Source organism: Hypanus sabinus, chromosome 9 (genome assembly GCF_030144855.1).
Source record: "Hypanus sabinus isolate sHypSab1 chromosome 9, sHypSab1.hap1, whole genome shotgun sequence".
NCBI classification, from domain to species: domain Eukaryota; kingdom Metazoa; phylum Chordata; class Chondrichthyes; order Myliobatiformes; family Dasyatidae; genus Hypanus; species Hypanus sabinus.
The window spans coordinates 157,201,498-157,221,368 of record NC_082714.1 but is presented as its reverse complement, the minus strand read 5'-3'; the positions used below and the strand labels follow the sequence as shown (position 1 = coordinate 157,221,368).

General features: G+C 44.7%; 1 protein-coding gene across 1 annotated transcript in view; it reads left to right on the top strand.

Moving 5' to 3' along the window:
• The window catches only part of LOC132400127 (deoxynucleoside triphosphate triphosphohydrolase SAMHD1-like), a 55,420-nt gene that overhangs the window by 19,097 nt on the left and 16,452 nt on the right, over positions 1-19,871 (top strand). The window contains exons 4-11 of the mRNA XM_059981202.1: positions 6,559-6,719; positions 8,438-8,553; positions 8,911-8,981; positions 11,741-11,893; positions 15,299-15,399; positions 16,352-16,460; positions 18,757-18,848; positions 19,240-19,355. Coding sequence (XP_059837185.1) covers positions 6,559-6,719; positions 8,438-8,553; positions 8,911-8,981; positions 11,741-11,893; positions 15,299-15,399; positions 16,352-16,460; positions 18,757-18,848; positions 19,240-19,355 — 919 coding nt within the window. The remainder of the gene's footprint in view (positions 1-6,558; positions 6,720-8,437; positions 8,554-8,910; positions 8,982-11,740; positions 11,894-15,298; positions 15,400-16,351; positions 16,461-18,756; positions 18,849-19,239; positions 19,356-19,871) is intronic.

Here is a 19,871-nt window from a genome sequence, read left to right as displayed (position 1 = left end):
TCAATTAAGTGGATGTGAAAAGGATGATTCCTATGGTGGGTGAGCCTAGGACCAGAAGATACAGCCTGAGAATAGACAGGCATCCTTTTAGAATGGAGATGAGGAGGGATTTCGTTAGCCAGAGAGTGGCAAATCTATGGAATTCTTTGCCACAGAATGCTGTGGAAACTGACTTTATGGATAGTTCAGGCAAAGGTTGATAAATTACTGATTAGTCAGGGCATGAAGGGTTACGGGAGAATGCAGTTGATTGAGGCTGAGAGGGAAATGGATCAGCCATGATGAAATGGGGGAGCAGACTCGATGGGCTAAGTGGCCATATATCTGCTCCTAAAGTTGGGGATGAATTGATGGTGATGGTCAGGACTGTATTGATTACTTTCTGTAGACATCTCCATTGGTGTTTCCATGTCAGTCCATGATGTAACCAGATAGAATACTCTCCACTGTGCATCTATAGAAGTTCATCAAAATTTGAGATGACAAGCCAATCCTAGTTCAGGTTTATTGTCATTCAACCATAATAAATTTCTGTGCAAACCTCTAAGAAAGTAGAGGCACTATTGTGCCACCTTTCTGATGGTACTGACATGCTTGTCCCTGGGCGGGTCCTCTGGTATGACAATGCCATGGAATTTAAAGCTACTGACCCTCTCCGCCTCAGATCCTCCAATGAGGAGTTACTCATGGAACTACAGCTATGATAAGGCACTTCCACCTATGATAATTACTTCTATGGTTTTGCTGACATTCAGTCAGAGGTTGTTGTTATGGCATTACAAGACCATAAGACACTGGAGCAGAATTAGGCCATTCAGCCCATCGAGTCTGCTCCAACATTCCATCATGACTGATCCTGGATCCCACTCAATCCCATACGCCTGCCTATTCACCATATTCTTTTATACACTGACCGATGAAGAACAATCAACTTCTGCCTTACATATATGTCTGGATTTGGACTCCACCGCAGTCTGTGGCAGAGTATTCCACAGATTTACTACTCTCTAGTTAAATAAATTCCTCCCTACCTCTGGTCTAAGGGGTTGCACCTCAATTTTGAGGCTGTGCCCTCTAGTTCTAGACATATCATTCTCTCCACATCCACCTGATCTAGTCCTTTCAACATTAGGTCGGTTTCAATGAGATCCCCAAACGTTCTTCTGAATTCCAGTGAGTACAAGCCAAATGCTCCTCATATGTTAACCCCTTCATTCCTGGAATCATCCTTGTGAACATCCTCTGGGTGGTTTCCAACAATAACACATTCTTTCTGAGATACGGGGCCCAAAACTGTGGACAATACTCCAAGTGTGGCTTGACTAGTGTCTCATAAACCCTCAGCAATATCATCTTGCTTTTATATTCTATTCCTCTTGAAATAAATGCCAACATTGCGTATGTCTTCTTTACCACAGACTCAACTACTAAATGAACCTTCTGAGAGCCTTACGCGAGGAGTAAGTCACTCTGCTCCTTTGATGTATGAACCTTCTCCCCTTTTCACCAAAATGCATTATCACACATTTCCCAACACTGCATTCCATCTGCCACTCCTTCGCCCTTTCTTCCAATTTGTCCTGCTGCAATCACATTGCTTCCTCGACACTACCTACCCCTCCGCCTATCTTCTTATCATCAGCAAACTTTGCCACAGAGCCATCAGTTCCATTATCCAAATCATTGACAAACAATGTGAAAAGCAGCGGTTTCAATACTGACCCCTGATAAACATCAGTAGCCACCAACAGCCTACCAGAAAAGTCCCCTTTTATTCCCACTCGCTGCCATTCCTCTATCCATGCCAGTATCTTTCCTGTAACGCCATAGGATATTATAGTTAAACAGTCTCACATGAAGAACCTTATCAAATGCCTTCTGAAAATCCAAATAAATGACATCTCCTGCCTCTCCTTTGTCCACCCTGCTTGTTACTTCCTCGAAGAACTCCAACAGATTTGTCAGGCAGGATTTCCCTTTACAGAAACCATGCTGACTTTGACTTATTTTATCATTGGTCTCCAAGCACCTCAAAATCTCATCCTTAATAACAGACTCAAACACTTTCCCAGCCACTGAGGTTAGACTAACTGGTCTATAATTTCCTTTCCTTTGCCTTCCTCCCTTCTTGAAAAGTGGACTTATATTTGCAATCTTTCAGTCCAGCCAGGACCATGCCAGAGTCAAGAGATTATTGAAAGATCATGACCAACGCATCCATTATCTCTTCAGCAACCTCTCTCAGGACTCTGGGATGTAGTCCATCTGGCCCAGGTGACTTATCCACCTTAAGACCTTTGAGTTTGCCTAGCACTTTTTCCTATGTAATAGCAATGGCACACACTCCTGCTCCCTGACACTCACTGACCTCTGACATACTACTAGTGTCTTCCACAGTGAAGACAGATGTAAAGTACCCATTAAGTTCATCTGCCATTTTTTTTTGTCCCCCATTACTACCTCACCACCATCATTTTCTGGTGGCCCAATATCAACTCTCATTTCCCTTTTGCTCTTTATATAATGGAAATAACTTCTGGTACCCTGCTTTTATTATTGGCCAGTCTACCTTCATATTTCATCTTTACCAATTCTGTAGCTTTTTTAGTTCTCTTTTGTTGGATTCTTAAGTTTCCCAATCATCCAACTTCCCACTCACTTTTTGCTACATTATCTGCCCTTTCCTTGACTTTTATGCAGTCCCTAACTTCCCTTGTCAGCCACAGTTGCTCACCCATGCCACTGGAGAACTTCCTCTGAGAGATGTCCAATCCTGCGCCTGGTGAACTACCACCAGAAACTTCAGCCATCTCTGCTCTGCCGTCATCCCCACCAGTATCCTCCTCCAATCCACCTGGACAAGCTCCTCTCTCATGCCTCTGTAACTCCCTTTATTCCATTGCAATACAGATATATGTGAGTTATTCTTCTGCCTCTTAAATTACAGTATAAATTCAATCATATTATGATCACTGCCTCCTAAGGGTTCCTTTACATGAACCTCCCAGATAAGACCTGGGTTATTCCACAACACCCAATCTAAGATAGCCTTTCCCAGAATATGCTGAAGCACAAGCCAGTTTGCAGGCATCCGACAAATTCTCTCTCTCACGATCTGACACCAACCTAATTTTCCCAATCCCCTTGCATATTGAAATCCCCTATTACAATTGTGTCATTATCCTTATTAGAAACCTTTTCAAGCTGGATTTTGAATCTTCCCTCCCGTATACAGACGGATAATTGCTAGGTTTACTCTTAGAACCCTTTTTAATCAATGGAACCACATGAGCAATAAGCCAATCCTCCGGCACCATCCCCGTTTCTAATGACATTTGAAATTTCTCTGTCAGAGCCCCTGCTATTTCTACACCAACTTCCCTCAAGGTCCTGTCAGGACTCAGAGATTTATCCACTTTTATATTCTTTGAAAGTGCCAGTACTTCCTCTTCTTTAATTATCATAGTTACCATAACTACCCTACTCGTTTCCCTTACCTAACACAATTCAATATCCTTCTCCTTTGTGAATACGGAAGAAAAGAAATTGTTCAAAATCTCCCCCATCTCTTTTGGCTTCACACATAGCTGTCCACTCTGATTCTCTAAGGGACCAATTTTATCCCTCACTATACTTTTGCTATTAATATAGCTGTAGAAACCCTTTGGATTTACTTTCACCTTACTTGCCAAAGCAACCTCGCATCTACTTTTAGCTTTTCTAATTTCTTTCTTAAGATTCTTCTTACATTCTTTATATTCCTTGAGCACCTCATTTACTCCATGCTGCCTATATTTATTGTAGATATCTCTCTTTTTCCTAACCAAGTTTCCAATATCCACTGAAAACCATGGCTCTCTCAAACTTTTAACCTGTCCTTTCAACCTAACAGGAACATAAAGATTCTCTACCCTCAAAATTTCACCTTTCTCTATTACATCCTCTATTACTCCAAACCATCCATACCTTTTACAGTATGGGCTTCCCAGTCTATGTGTGGAAAATTAACATCTCCCACAATCACAATCCTGTGCTTACTACAAATATCTGCTATCTCCTTGCAAATTTGCTCCTCCAATTCTCGCTCCCCATTAGGTGGTCTATAATACACCCCTCTAAGTGTTACTACACCTTTCCCATTCCTCAATTCCACACAAATAGCCTCCCTAGGCGACCCTGCTAATCTATCCTGCTAGAGCACCGCTGTAATATTTTCTCTCACAAGCAACGCAACACCTCCCCCTCTTGTCCCTCCGATTCTATCGCAGCTAAAGCAATGAAATCCAGGAATATTTAGTTGCCAATCACAGCCCTCCTGCAACCATGTTTCACTAATAGCTACAACATTATATTTCCATGTATCAATCCATGCTCTAAGCTCATCCACCTTTCTTACAATGCTCCTAGCATTAAAATAAATGCATTTAAGAAATTCTCCACCTCGTCCTCTCTGTTTATCTCTAACTGTACAAAGAACTTTACTGTCTTCTTTTTCTTCCTTCTCACATACATCTGTTCCTACACTCTGGTTCCCCTCCCCCCTCGTATCTAGTTTAAATCCACTGGAGCCTCTCTAGCAAACCTACCTGCAAGAATATTTGTCCCCCTCCAGTTCAGATGTAAACTGTCCTGCCAGAACAGGTTCCACCTTTCCTGGAAAACTGTCCAATTATCTATACATCTGAAGCCCTCCCTCCTGCACCATTTCTTCAGCTACATGTTGATCTGCACTATCCTACTATTTCTAAACCCACCTTCATGTGGCACTATATACATTAATGATCTGGATAATGGGGTGGTAAATTGGATTAGTCAGTATGCAGATGATACTAATATAGGTGGCATTGTGGATAATGAAGTAGGTTTTCAAAGTTATTTAGGCCAGTTAGAAGAGAGGGCTGAACGACAGCAGATGGAGTTTAATGCTGGTAAGTATGAGGTGCTACATTTTGGTAGGACTAATCAAAATAGGTCATACATGGTAAATGGTAGGGCATTGAGGAATGCAACAGAACAGAGTGATCTAGGAATAATGGTGCATAGTTCCCTGAAGGTGGAATCTCATGTGGATAAGGTGGTGAAGAAAGCTTTTGGTATGCTGGCCTTTATAAATCAGAGCATTGAGTATAGGAGTTGGGATGTAATGTTAAAATTGTACAAGGCATTGGTAAGGCCGAATATGGAGTATTGCGCACAGTTCTGGTCACCGAATTATAGGAAAGATGTCAACAAAATAGAGAGAGTACAGAGGAGATTTACTAGAATGTTACCTGGGTTTCAGCACCTAAGTTACAGGGAAAGGTTGAACAAGTTAGGTCTTTATTCTTTGGAGCATAAAAGGTTGAAGGGGGACTTAATAGAGGTATATAAAATTATGAGGAGTATAGATAGAGTTGACATGGATAGGCTTTTTCCACTGAGAGTAGGGGAGATTCAACAAGAGGAGATGAGTTGAGAGTTAAGGGGAAAAGTTTAGGGGTAACATGAAGGTGAATTTCTTTACTCAGAGAGCGGTAGCTGTGTGGAATGAGCTTCTAGTAGAAGTGGTAGAGGCAGGTTCGATACTGTCATTAAAAAAAAATTGGATAGATATATGGACAGGAAAGGAATGGAGGGTTATGGGCTGAGTGCAGGTCGATGGGACTAGGTGAGAGTAAGCGTCTGGCACTGACTAAAAGGGCCGAGATGGCCTGTTTCTGTGGTGTAATTGTTATATGGTTATATCACCACTTTTGCTTTGGCCGTCAACTGTGGAGTCATCAGCAAACTTAAACATAGCGTTGGAGCTGTACTTAGCCGCACAATCATAGATATAAAGTGAATAAACCAGGGGTTAAAAACCCAGCCTCGTGGTTCACCTGTGCTGATGGTGAGTGTTGCCAATCCAAACAAACTGTAAGGGAGGAAATCACAGATGCAGTTGCTGAAAAAGAAAATGGTGGGAAACTCAGTGCCCTACCACTCATCATCTAAGTCCTCCGCTGGTTCATCCTCATTAAGTTCAACACCTCACACTTGTCTGCATTACATTTCATCTGCCACTTTTCCAGCTGATCCAGATCCCCTTACAACTTTGATCGCCTTCCTCATTGTCAGAGAGGCAACCAACTTCAATCACCCTCTGGCTTCTTGAATGAAACTAATGTCCAATCCAATTTTTTTGCCTCATCCTGAATGTCAAGCGACTGATCGTTCTTGAACAACCTCCCATTCAGGACTTTGTCAAAGGTATTGTTTAAGTCCATGCAGACGACATCTATTGCCTTGCCTTCATCAACTTTCCTGGTAACTTCCTCAACAAAATCTACAAGATTGGTTAGAAATGACCCTCCATGCACAAAGCCACGTTGAATATTCCCAATCAGTCCCTTTCTATTCAATTACTTGTACATCCAGTTCCTTAGAATAGCTTCCAATAACTTTCCCACTCCAGATGTTAGGCTCACTGGTTTATTTAGGGGAATAAAACACAATATACAATTGGTCAGGCATTGTCTTTGACAGAGGGATAGAAAGCTGCCTTGTGATGTGAGCAGAGACCTTTCAATTCCCCCACAGGTGTTCAACGACCCGATCCACGGCCACATTGAGATGCACCCACTGCTGGTCCACATCATAGACACGCTGCAGTTCCAGCGTCTCCGCTTCATTAAGCAGCTCGGGGGGACGTACTTTGTGTATCCCGGAGCCTCCCACAACAGATTCGAGCACTCCATCGGGTAAGAATTTAGGGAGATTCGATTACACCATCAGGTAAGAATTTAGAGAGATTTAAGCACTTCATTGGTTAAGGATTCGCAGAGATTTGAGCATCCTCTCAGGTAAGGACTCAGGAGATTCAAGCACCCCATCGGGTAATGACTCAGGAGATTCGAGCACCCCATCGGGTAATGACTCAGGAGATTCGAGCACCCCATCGGGTAATGACTCAGGATACTCGAGCACCCCATCGGGTAATGACTCAGGAGATTCGAGCACCCCATCGGGTAATGACTCGGGAGATTCGAGCACCCCATCACGTAAGGATTTGGAGAGATTCGAGCACCCCATCACGTAAGGGTTCAGGGAGATTCAAGCACCCCATTGGGTAAGGACACCCCAGGAATTTTGCTTGGTCAGTTGATGAGTTGTCACACGTAGGTCTTCCATCCAAAGCAAAGTGCATCGATAGGTGATTCCTGAAGGGGGAGGGATGAATTAAAGAACTGGAAGTTCCCACCCATCACCTTGTGGTTCTGTCTCCCCTCCCCCCACCTTTTAAATCTGTTCCTCAGCTTTTCTGTTCCCCAGTCCTGCCGATGATTTTTGGTCCGAAGCGTCGACTGTACTTTTTTCTGTAGATGCTGCCTGGCCTAATGAGTTCCTCCAGCATTTTGTGCGTGTTGCTTGGATTTCCAGCATCTGCAGGTTTTCTCTTGTTTGAGGGTAGCCGGGAAGCTCCGACCCTGGTGAGATAGTGGACATGCCTACGCCAGCAGTTGAAGCCAGTTCTGGCGGGCTGGGCAGATAAGATCAATTACAAGATCCAGCGGCCAAGAAGGCGGTGCTGCAACGCCTCATGGAGAGTGAAGGCCGTGACACGGGCAAAAGGCGACACGGCTATCCATCCACTGCAGCTGAGGAAGTCTCCAGTCGTGACGGTTTTTCATACCATTGGACCAGGATTATTGAGGCCAAGAGAGTGGAACTGCCCCAGGACAATGGCTCTTTTACTGTAAACCTGTTCCCAAACAGGCTACATCATCGTCAGAAGCAATGCACAACCAACACATCTGTGAAATGCTCTAACGGAATTCTGAAGTAATATGATGTGAATTCCTTGATTGTGATGTTGACTGTGTGAGAATGCATTCTCTGTCAGGCAGACAGTGACCCGTATTACTGAGTGGGACGGAGGCCACGGGACAGTGTGGAGCAAAGTGGTGATCACCAGGTAAAACGCAGAACTGAGATCGGAGCAGAGAAGGCGAGACTGAACCAAGCTGTGTGTGTCAACACTGTGTTTACGAACATCCCCCTTTCAATGGACCTCTAACCTGGAGAGAATTGAAGCTGGTTCTCATTAACGTCCCTCCCTTAACCACTTCCTCTGACAGTTTATGCCATCATTCTTAGTGAGGAAGACTGCCACTCAGATTCCTATTAAAGCTCCCCCCTCTCACCTTAAACCCATGCCTCAAGACTATGCATTTACCCTGCCTGTGCCCCTCCTGGTTTATACACCTCTATAAGATCACCCTTATTCTTCTTTTCTCCCATGAGTAAAGTCCCAACCTGTTCAACATCTCACCATAATCATTGGTATTAGTAAACAGCAGAGACTATGACAAGGCAATTATTAGCATCTATACTTGTATCAAGTTTGGATATTTAGGGTAAATGGTATTTGAAAGCAGTTTGTGTGTCTGTATTTGATGGCTGTCTCTTTGCCCTGCAGTGTGGCTCATCTGGCAGGAGAACTGGTGAAAGTCCTGGCTAGGCGCCAACCGGAACTTCAGGTTGACGATCGGGACATCCTGTGTGTTCAGATCGCTGGACTCTGCCATGATCTAGGTGAGGGGGCAGCTGTGAGGCCGATGTACCTCGCAGGTGAAGGCACTACTGGAGCATGGGAGCAGTTGGTGGGACAGCAACCTCTCTTTTACAGTTTTGCAAAGTTTGGGCTATTTGTTGACTTCAGAGACCGGGCTCAGTGCAAAGAGGGATGTCTCGGAGAAAGACTTCAAACGCAGCTCGTGGTCTCCAGGGAGTGACGGTGCAGGTCACAGTAATCGAGGCAGTGATTTGCTGGAGGTGTATTGCTCTTTTGGGGTGACCTTATGCTGATGAAATTTTAATCCTGAGTTCTTCTCTGTTCCTTCTGGTCAATTAAGATTCTTTCCACTGTAACACTGATGTTTCATTTCCCAGGTCATGGACCATTTTCACACTTGTTTGATAGACACTTTATCTCCAAAACACGGCAAGATGTGAAATGGAAGGTAACTCTCTCCGTATGCTCTGAGTAACGGTGTGTGTTAGCAGAGATGAGGCAGTGGGTTAGGTGCCAGAATCCCATCAATGTGGACCTTGTTTTTAAGGAGATTCACTCAGAGTGAAGCAGCAGATTTCCAGTGAAGGGAATGTCACAATGACTCTTCTACCACTTCTGGGGTACCACACAATGGTTTCTGGATTTACAGAGAATGGTCCAAACTAACAAATCTGTGGGGGGAAATGTGTTGTTAATGAGAGAGGTCAGAGGAGAATGGCCAGATTGGTTCTTGCTGACAGGAAGGCAGCGGCATCTCAAATAGCCACACTACAGAAGAGCATCTCTGAATGCACAGGATGTCAAACCTTAAAGTAGATGGGTTAAAACAGCAAAAGACCACAAACATACACTGAATGGCCACATAATTAAGTATCTAATAAAGTGGTCACTGAGTGTATATCTGTGTCCCATGCATTCTGAGTGAGATGTCTCAACCCAGCTTCCAACGGGTATGGCTCAGTGATATAGAACTGCTTGTGCCATGTAGAAGAAATGGTAACATGAAGGTTGGTTACACGGCAAGAAATCCAAAGGTTCACAGTGGTAGGCTAATTTGAAGTGGATCAGATCTGGGACAGAAAGCCATGGTCATGGTGCTCAGAGCCTGGTCCATTTGTGACTCTGGAGTTGCAGCCATGTTGTTGTCTATTGCCCTCTGGAGCAGTCAGTCTTAGTCTTGGCCGTCCCTGAAGCAGACAGCTGTGGTTAGAGGTGGTGTTTACCATCTGTTGCTGGAATAAGATCGGGGCAATAAGATGGTTTCCTTGAACGTGGGGTGACAGCTGGACTGTGTGCTGAAGGAGGCATTTCACACACCCACCTTCATCATTCAGGGATTTGAGTATAGCCGTTGGACATAATGTTGCAGTTGTGCAACATGTTGGTGAGGCCATATTGGGAATATTGTGTTCAGTTTTCGTCAACCTGGTCTCAGAATAAATGCCTCTAAGATTACAAGGATGTCACTGTGACTTGAGAGATTGAGAGAGGCTGAGCAGATTGGGACTTTATTGATTAAAGGACAGGCGAAAAGGGGCTGATCATACAGAGGTGTATAAGATCATGAGTGGCATAGTTAGGGTGAATTGAAGAACTAGACGGCATGGGTTTAAGGGGACAGGAGGGAGGTTTCATAGAAACTTGGGCAACTGCTTTTTACACAGAGAGAGGCATGTATGTACAATGAGCTGATAGAGAAAGTGGCTGAGGAAGGAACAATTTAATAAATTCCAAAAGATCGTTGTACATGTAGATGGATGGGACAGGTTTAGAAGGTTATGGGCCAAATGCTGACAAATGGGAATTGCTATTATGGCCATCTTGGTCAGCATGGAACAGTTGGGCCAAAGATCCTGTTTTAATCATGTACAAACAAGCTGGAGGAACTCAGCAGGTCAGGCAGCATCCGTGGAAACAAACAGTCAGCGTTTTGGGCTGAGACCCTTCGTCAGGACTGAAGAAGGAGGGGGCAGGGGCCCTATAAAGAAGGTGGGGGGAGGGTGAAAAACCAACCAGAGGAAAGATCAAGAGGTGGAGGAGGGGATGCAGGGAGGGGATAGGCAGGAGAGGTGAAGAAGGAATGTACGGGGAAAGCACTATGGGTAGTAGAAGAAGGCAGAATCATGAGAGAGGTGAAAGGCAGCTAGAAGAGGAGACAGAGTGAAGGTGGGATGGGGGAAGGGAGAGGGAGGGAATTACCGGAAGTTGGAGAATTCGATGTTCATACCAAGGGGCTGGAGACTACCCAGATGGTTTATGAGGTGTTGCTTCTCCAACCTGAGTTTGGCCTCATCATGGCAGTAGAGGAGGCCATGTATGGACATATCCGAATGGGAATGTGAAGGAGAGTTGAAGTGGGTGGCAACGGGGAGATCCTGTCTGTTGTGGCGGATGGAGCGGAGGTGCTCGACGAAGCGGTCCCCCAATATGCGTCGGGTCTTGCCGATGTAGGGGAGGCCGCACCGGGAGCACTGGATGCAATAGATTACCCCAACAGACTCACAAATGAAGTGTTGCCTCACCTGGAAGGACTGTTTGGGGCCCTGAATGGTGGTAAGAGAGGAGGTGTAGGGACAGGTGTAGCACTTACGCTTGCAAGAACATCGAATTCTCCAACTTCCAGTAATTCCCTCCCTCTCCCTTCCCCCATCCCACTTTCACTCTGCCTCCTCTTCTAGCTGCCTTTCACCTCTCTCATGATTCTGCCTTCTTCTACTACCCATAGTGCTTTCCCCTTACATTCCTTCTTCACCTCTCCTGCCTATCCCCTCCCTGCTTCCCCTCCCCCACCCCTCGATCTTTCCTCCGGTTGGTTTTTCACCCTCCCCCCCACCTTCTTTATAGGGCCCCTGCCCCCTCCTTCTTCAGTCCTGACGAAGGGTCTCGGCCCGAAACATTGACTGCTCGTTTCCCCGGATGCTGCCTGACCTGCTGAGTTCCTCCAGCTTGTATGTACGTATTGATTTGACCACAACATCTGGAGTGTACTTTGTGGCCTGTTTTCATGTTGTGTGACAGTGACATGACAAAAATTTATATCGATATGAACATGAGCTGCTGGCATTGTGTGGTGTGACATCAACTTGCTGTCCATGGGCGTTAATGCAGTAAACTAGGCCACTGCTCCAGTTAAAATTGTTAATTTTAATATCAGTCATTTGCATAAAATGATGACTCACTCTTTCCTCTGATGTGTTGTTGCTTCAGCACGAGATGGCTTCTATTATGATGTTTGATCACATGATTTCCTCTAATAATTTGGACTTGCGAAACTATGGTCTGGTGGTGCCAGGTGATGTGGACTTTATAAAGGAACTGATCAATGGTCCAGAAGGAGGCGAAGCTTCTGAGGGCTCAGAGGTAAGTGACACTGTTGAACTGTGGAATTGGAGTATAAGCTGGAAATTTTACTTTGGTTTATGTACACGCAAACAAAAGAGAGCTAAATAATTAAGTTAATGTTTTTGCCCCCTGATCACTACTATTCATTTGCATGATGTGGCTATCACTGCTGTCGTTGGACTTGTCCAGCGGTAGTAGACCTGGAATTGAGGAAGCAGTGATAAATCAGTCTCAGACATAAGCGTGGAGCCATTGGCTAGAGGACCAGAGAGGAGGTTCTGGAGGTGAGAATGTGGTTCCGGGTTGTATATTCCTTCTCAGGGACATTTGAAACAAGTCAAAAGCATTCTTATGGGGAAGGGTGAATATCCAGAGATCATGTCCGATATCAGCATAAATAACATAGGCAGGAGGGGTGACAGGGAGAGTTCAAGGGTTTATGTGCTAATTTAAAGGAGAGCTTCTACATGGTGGTGATTTCAGGATTGCTGCCAGTACCACGTGCAGGTGAGGACAGAAATAGGAAGATAATGCGGTTTAACACATGGCTAAGAAGATGGTGCAGGAGGGAGGGCTTCATATTTCTGGATCATTGGGTTCTCTTGAGGGGAAGGTGAGAGTTGTAGAGAGAGGAGAGTTTGCACCTGTACTGGAGGGGGAAGAATATCCTTTTTTGAAGCAACATACACAAAATGCTGGTGGAACACAGCAGGCCAGGCAGCATCTATGGGAAGAAATACAGTCGATGATTTGGGCCAAGACCCTTCATCAGGACTAACTGAAAGAAGAGATTGTGAGAGATTTGAGAGGGGGAGGGGGAGATCCAAAATGATAGGAGAAGACAGGAGGGGGAGGGATGAATCTAAGAGCTGGAAAGATGATTGGCAAAAGGGATACACAGCTGGAGAAGGGAAGGGATCATGGGACAGGAGGCCGAGGGAGAAAGAAATGGGGAGGGGAGCTTCGGGGGAGATGGAGAGCAGGAAAGGAGTGATTGTGAGAGGGACAGAGAGAGAAAAGAAGAAAAAAAGGGAAAGTAAATAAGTAAGTAAATAAATAGACAGATAAATAAATAAGGGATTGGGTAAGAAGGGGAGGGGGGCATTAATAGAAGTTAGAGAAATCAATGTTCATGCCATCAGGTTGGAGAATAGACAATAGAGGAGGCTATGGATAGACATATCAGAATGGGAATGGGACGTAGAATTAAAATGTGTGGCCACTGGGAGATCCTGCTTTCTCTGGAGGACAGCATAGGTGTTCAGCGAAATGGTCTCCCAGTCTGTGTCGTGTCTCACCAATATACAGAAGGCAACACTGGGAGCACCGGATGCAGTATACCACACCAAAAAAAGACTGCAATAGCACCCCCACCCCCAGCAGTGGGTTTTTGAAACATAGAAACATAGAAAATAGGTGCAGGAGTAGGCCATTTGGCCCTTTGAGCCTGCACCGCCATTCAGTATGATCATAGCTGATCATCCAACTCAGAACCCTTCACCTGCCTTCTCTCCATACCCCCTGATCCCTTTAGCCACAAGGTTAGGATTTATAGTAAGGTTGGAATTGGTGTGGAGGCAGTGGAGAGCAGAGTGTTCGGAAGGAGTGAGGTTGGAATTGGAACAAGGTGTGGTGAAATCGAGACGGTTGATGTCCCGTCGGCAGTTAGAAAAAGACTACAACAGCACCCTCCTTTTTTGAAGGTTTGCTAGTGCTGCTCTGGGGAGTTTAAACTAAAGTCGCAGGGGAATGGGAACCAGAGTGCCAGGGCAGCTACTGGATGGGCTGCAGGGAATGAAGATGTTTAAGCCTACATAAAAACATGGGAAAGAGAACATTGAACATGGTGAGACTTGACTTGAATAAGGGAACAACATCCACAATCCTCCAATCCTCCGGAACCTCTCCTGTCCTCATTGATGATGCAAAGATCATTGCCTAAGGCTCAGCAATCTCCTCCCTCGCTTCCCACAGTAGCCTGGAGTACATCCCGTCTGGTCCTGGTGATTTATCCAACTTCATGCTTTCCAAAAGCGCCAGCACATTCTCTTTCTTAATATCCACTTTTCAGTTAATATCCAGCTTTTCAGTCCACTGCAAGTCATCCCTATAATCGCCAAGATCCTTTTCAACAGTGACATCAATAGTGTGGATGATAATGTGGGAAAAATTATCATGATATTTGCAGATGACATAGTGGATAATGAAGATGGCTATCAAGGCTTCCAGTAATTCTCTGAACTCAAAGGAGATTGTTATCAGAAGCACGTTCATTCTCCTGGCATTCAGGACAAGTTAGTGAAATGGATTTTACATAGACTTCATAGGTGAATCCTGGGAGTATTTTGTAAATGATTGCCTCTCTAACCGGAGGCCCATGATGAGTGTCACACAGGGATCAGCACTGGATCCATTGATGCCTGTCATCTAAATAAATGGTCTGGATGATAAGATAGAAAACTGGATCAGCAAATCCGTGGATTACATCATAATTGGGGGTTTAGTGCATAGCAAGGACGTCTGTCGAAACTTGCACTAGGATCTGGAAAATGTGCTGAAAAATGGCAGATGGAATTTAGTGCAAATAAGTGTTAGTGCACTTTTGGAGAACAAATCAAAGTAGTACTTATCCCCCCCTCCCATCTATAATAAAACACACTCCAGGGCTCCCTCCCCCCTATAGGGGTGTTGCCCAAAGCTTTGTTGAGGATCCCTACCACCCATCCCACTATCTCTGAACCCCTCTGTCAGGAGCATCAGGACTCGGGCTTCCAGCCTGGTAACAGCTTCTTCCCTCAGGCTGTGAATACCTGCCACCAATGAGATCTCGTCACACCGACAGCAAGACGTTTACTGTTTATCTGTGCTGCACACTACAGACACTTCAAATTATATTTTACTAATTTACTTGTGGTAATATTTTGTTTTATGTGGTGTGTGAGGTATACGATCTGTGAGTGCACCATGATCTGGAGGAAGATGATCTCATTTGGTTGTAAATATATAGTTAGATGACAATAAACTTTAACTTGAACTTGAAAGGGAGGCTAGAGACTTTAATCCTGGTGTGGGTCAATGGGACGAGGCTGAATAACAGTTTGGCACTGGCTAGATGGGCTGAAGGGCCTGCCTCTGTGCGGTAGTGCTCTCTGATTCCATGACTCCTTGGTAAGTACAGAGTAGGTTCCGTTACGGACTTCACCCACACCCCCATCTCCACTCACAGTTCGCCCCTTTGACTCCTGTTGCTGATCTGTTGGGCGAGGTGCTACCTCTCATCCTGGGCCAGTACGGTTTGGTTTTCCCACTGGGGTTGCATTCGGTCTGTGTGATGTGGAGGGAATGAGGGAGAGCCTGAGTGGTGGATCCATCTTCACTCCCTGTGCGCTGCTCATCACTAACTCTGCTCTCTAATCTCCCCAGTGGCCGTACAAGGGTCGTCCTAAGGAGAAAAGCTTTCTGTATGAAATCGTTGCCAATAAGCGAACTGGGATTGATGTCGATAAGTGGGATTACTTTGTCAGGTATGTAGGCCTCTCTGTAGTCTTCATCAACAGCCTTTGAGTGTTTGATCATCTCTGACTTTTCTCAGTGTGAGCTTACCAGCAACATGGCTTAGTTAATTTGGACCAGGCTTAATCGTTTCTGCTGGGAGCTTAATGATTGAAAATCAGAAATGGCCAAGTTCAGTCCTGCCAAAGAGTTTCAGCCCGCAACATCGACTGTACTCTTTTTCAGAGATGCTACCTGGCCTACTGAGTTCCTTCAACATTTTGTGTGTGTGTTACCCAGATTTTCAGCATCTGAAGGTGTGTGTGTGTGTGTGTGTGTGTGTGTGTGTGTGTGTGTGTGTGTGTGTGTGTGTGTGTGTGTGTGTGTGTGTGTGTGTTACACCCACCATTACTTCTTCAGAAAACTGAAGTTATTCAACCTGTTCCCCACTGATCCTCACAGATTTTTGTTGATGCACCATGGCATCCTGACTGGATCACAGTTTGATATGGAAATGCTCTGTCTGAGACTGCATGGAATTGCAGAGATAGCTCCAGCCAACATGAAACCCGCTTCCTCATCGTGGACTCTGTCTGCAGCTACAGCCCCTCACCCCGGAGATTCTCTCGTCTTCTCCTTCCATTGAGCAGAATATGGAAAAGTTTGAGACTGTACCACCATGTTCAGACAGCTTCATTCTACTGTTATTACACTGTTGAAAAGTCCTGTTGAATGATAATGAACTCTTGATCTCTCAATCAACCTTGTTGCAGCCCTCCCACATTATTTGTCTGCCTGCACTTTCTCTGTAACTGTAGCACTATATTTTGCCTTCTCCTATTGCTTTTCCTTTTCTCCTACTTTGCCAAAGTTGTCTTTTAGGATAATCTGATGAAGCAAAGCTTTTCACTGTACATGTCACAATAAACCAGTTACCAAACAAATGATAGTGGCTGATATTAATGTGTTTTCATGCCTCTGAAGGGACAGTTACCATCTTGGAATCCCGAACAACTTTGACTATCAACGCATCCTGAAGTATGCTCGAGTCTGTGAAGTCGACAATATGAAGGTCATATGCTTTCGAGATAAGGTGATAAATGTTTTGAGAAGCCGCAGAGTCTCTTTAAGTTTGGTTTGAAAATTCTTGGCTTATCCAGCCTGAACTCATTGTAATGGTTGTATATTGTGAGTCAGAAATATTATCTCAAAGGTTGTTATACTAACATCACAGAGAAGTACACACAAAAGATTCAACACATACAGAGTATCACCAACAAAGTGCTAGAGGAACTTTGAAAATCAGGCAGCTTTGACAGAGGGAAATAACGAATGAATGTTTTGGGCTGAGACTCTACGTCAAGACCAGAAAGGAAATTAGAAGAAGCTGTGGTGCGGGAGGGGGGGCAAGGGGAAGAGTACAAGCTGGAAGGTGATAGGTGAAGTCAGGTGGGGGGAAGGAAGGTGAGTGGGGACGGGGGGGATAGAGTGAGCAGCTGGGAACTAATAGGTGAAAAAGGTAATAGGCTGAAAAAGGCATCTGATAGGAGAGGAGAGTGGAACATGGAGAAAGGGAATGAAGAGGAGCACCAGAGAGAGGTTTTGAAGACAGAATATAACACTAATGGTAACACTCTTGGCAGTGTGGAGGATCTGAGAGATCATGGGGTCTGTATCCATGGGACATTCAAAGCTGCTGTGCAAGTTGACAGCGTTGTTAAGAAGGCGTATGTTATTCATCAGCTGTGGGATTGAGATCAAGATTCATGAGGTAATGTTAGAGTTATATAAGATCTTGGTCAGACCCCACTTGGAGTACTGTTTTCAATTTGGGTCACCTCACTACAGAAAGGATGAGGATACTATAGAAAGAGCACAGAGGAGATTCACAAGGATGTTGCCTGGATTGGAAGACATAGCTTATGAGAATAGTTTGAGTGAACTCCTTGGAGCGACAGAGGATGTGAGGTGACCTAATACCTGATATTATCTGTATAAGATAATAAGGGGCATTAATCGTATGGATAGCCAGAGGCTTATTCCTGGGGCTGAAATGGCTAGTATGAGGGGGCACAGTTTTCAGGTGCATGGAAATAGGTTCTGAGGGGATGTCAGGGGAAGCTTTTTCTCACAGAGCTGTGGGTGCATGGCATGCACTACCAGCAGTAATTGTGTAAACGGACACAATAGTGTCTTTTAAAAGCCTCTTAGATAGGTACTTGGAGCTTAGAAAAATAGAAGGCAATGCGCTCGGGAAATTCTAAGCAATTTCAAGAGTAGGTTGCATCGTCGGCATAACATTGTGGGCCGAAGGGCCTGTAATGTGCTGTAGATTTCTATGTTTCTATGTGATAACTGGCTGTGCAGAGCTGAACAGTCAAAGAACAGCTGAGATCACAATGGGGGATCAGTGCGAATGAACCTCATTAAACTACGGTAGAAGAGAAGATTTAAACTTTAGGGTAGCCATAACTAGTACAGGTTTAATGGTTCTATTCTTAGCAGTGAGGAGGAACAGAGAGATCTTGGAATCCACATTCATAGCCCTCAAAGTTGCTGCACTAGTTGATAGGATTATTAAGAAGGAATATGGTTTGTTGGTCTTCAGTAGTTGTGGGATTGAGTTCAAGAGCCACGAGGTAATGGTTTTCTCCTGGAATGGAGGATGAGAGATGACTTGATAGAGGTATATAAGCTGATAAGAGGCATAGATAGAGTGAACAGCCAAAGACCTTTTACCACAGCAGAAATGGATAATACAAGGGGGCATACCTTTAAGGTGATTGTAGTGAAATATAGTTGGGTGTCATAGGTAGGTTTGGCTTACTGGGAGAGTGGTGGGTGTGTGGACTGCTCTGTCAGGGGTTGTGTCAGAGGCAGATACATTATGGATATTTATGGTACTCTTAGATAGGCACAGATGGAAGGAAAACAGAGGGTTATGTAGGAGGGGAGTGTTGGATTGAGTGTGGAGTAGTTTCAATGGTCGGCACTGTGGTGTAATGGTCTGTGTTCTCACTCATTCAGAATTTGCTGATCATTTAGAAATTCATCTGCAGATATAAACACAATTTAAAGTTAAACATGGAAAATTAAGCAAAATGGGGAGGAGGGCCACAAATAACAGAAGTACAGAGGATTAAGAGTGGTGTTTGGACATCAGTCAGTTTACAGGAATGGCTGTTGGATAATAATTTGAGATTAAAATCCCTGAATGAATGGGGTTATGTGATGGAGCAGAGATATTGGCATCTGTCTGATCTGCTGACTGGGATAAAAGTATCATCATGAGATCAGTGACTAACTTGCATGTTGATATTCAATGCCTGGGGTCTGTTTCTGACACACACAGGGTGAAGTGATCTCTCATTTTCCATCTTGTTCTACAGGTAGCTGGTGACTTGTACAACATGTTTTACACACGTAATGCCTTGCATCGCAGGGCCTATCAGCACAGAGTGGTCAAAATCATTGAGAGCATGTGAGTATTCCTGCAGTGTGGCTGGTATGGTGCTTTCACTCATTTTACACCCTTGTGTCCACCCACTCATCTTCTCCCAGCCCTTGTGCAGGTGAAGGGCACTGGCTTGTGTGAAAGACACTGTGACCACACGGGTCAACCTTTGGCTACTAACTGGCAGATAATTTGGTCACACCCTTTACTAACCAGAACGTGGAGTGTTTGTTGCAGTGTTCACTCAGGTGTTGCTGATGAGTGGTGAATCTGAAAACGTGTTTCCTTACCCTTCCTCTCCCATAGCCCAAGTAAGCTGAGGCCATTCCCACATCCATTTCTTGTGTTTGCTGTCAATATCAGAAGGAGGCTGTGTGGACAACAGTACTGACACGATTCTCAACATGTTCATCCATAGGATCACAGAAGCAATGGTGTTGGCAGATCCACACATCCTGATCAGCGGCTCGGGTGGGAGGCAGTATAGAATGTCAACAGCCATTGATGACATGGAGGCTTACACCAAACTCACAGGTGAGTTCTTTTGTCCTTAAGTTTGGTTAGAATTTACTCTTTAATCCTGGATGTTCACTTCACAGGACAAGACCATCCAGCTATTGCTACCTATTTGTGAGTGTCCACCAATAAATCCCACTGCCCTAGTCTTTCCCCTGTTGCTCGCCATTCTTTTGCTGTTTATTTGAAGATCAAGTTCTATTTTGCAGGTTTTTCTGTCCTCACTATAGCCTGCTGCATTTTGTTATAGAATAGTGCCCCGTATTCTATCTGGGTAATCTACATTCTGGCACATGAACGTGGAATTCTCAAATTCCCAGTAACTGCTCCCCCCTGTCCTTTTTCCTGTTTATTCTTTCCTTTATTCAGACTGAAGGCAGCGACTGCTGAAACAGTTTTATGCTCAGGAAGGGAAGATGGTTAGCATCATGATGGTGTAGCTGTCATTTTGAAGAAAGCCATTAAGAAGTGCTTGCTGGAGAGGAAACCAATAAACAGTAGACTGATGAGAGTCAGGCTGAGAGGGAAGCAAGT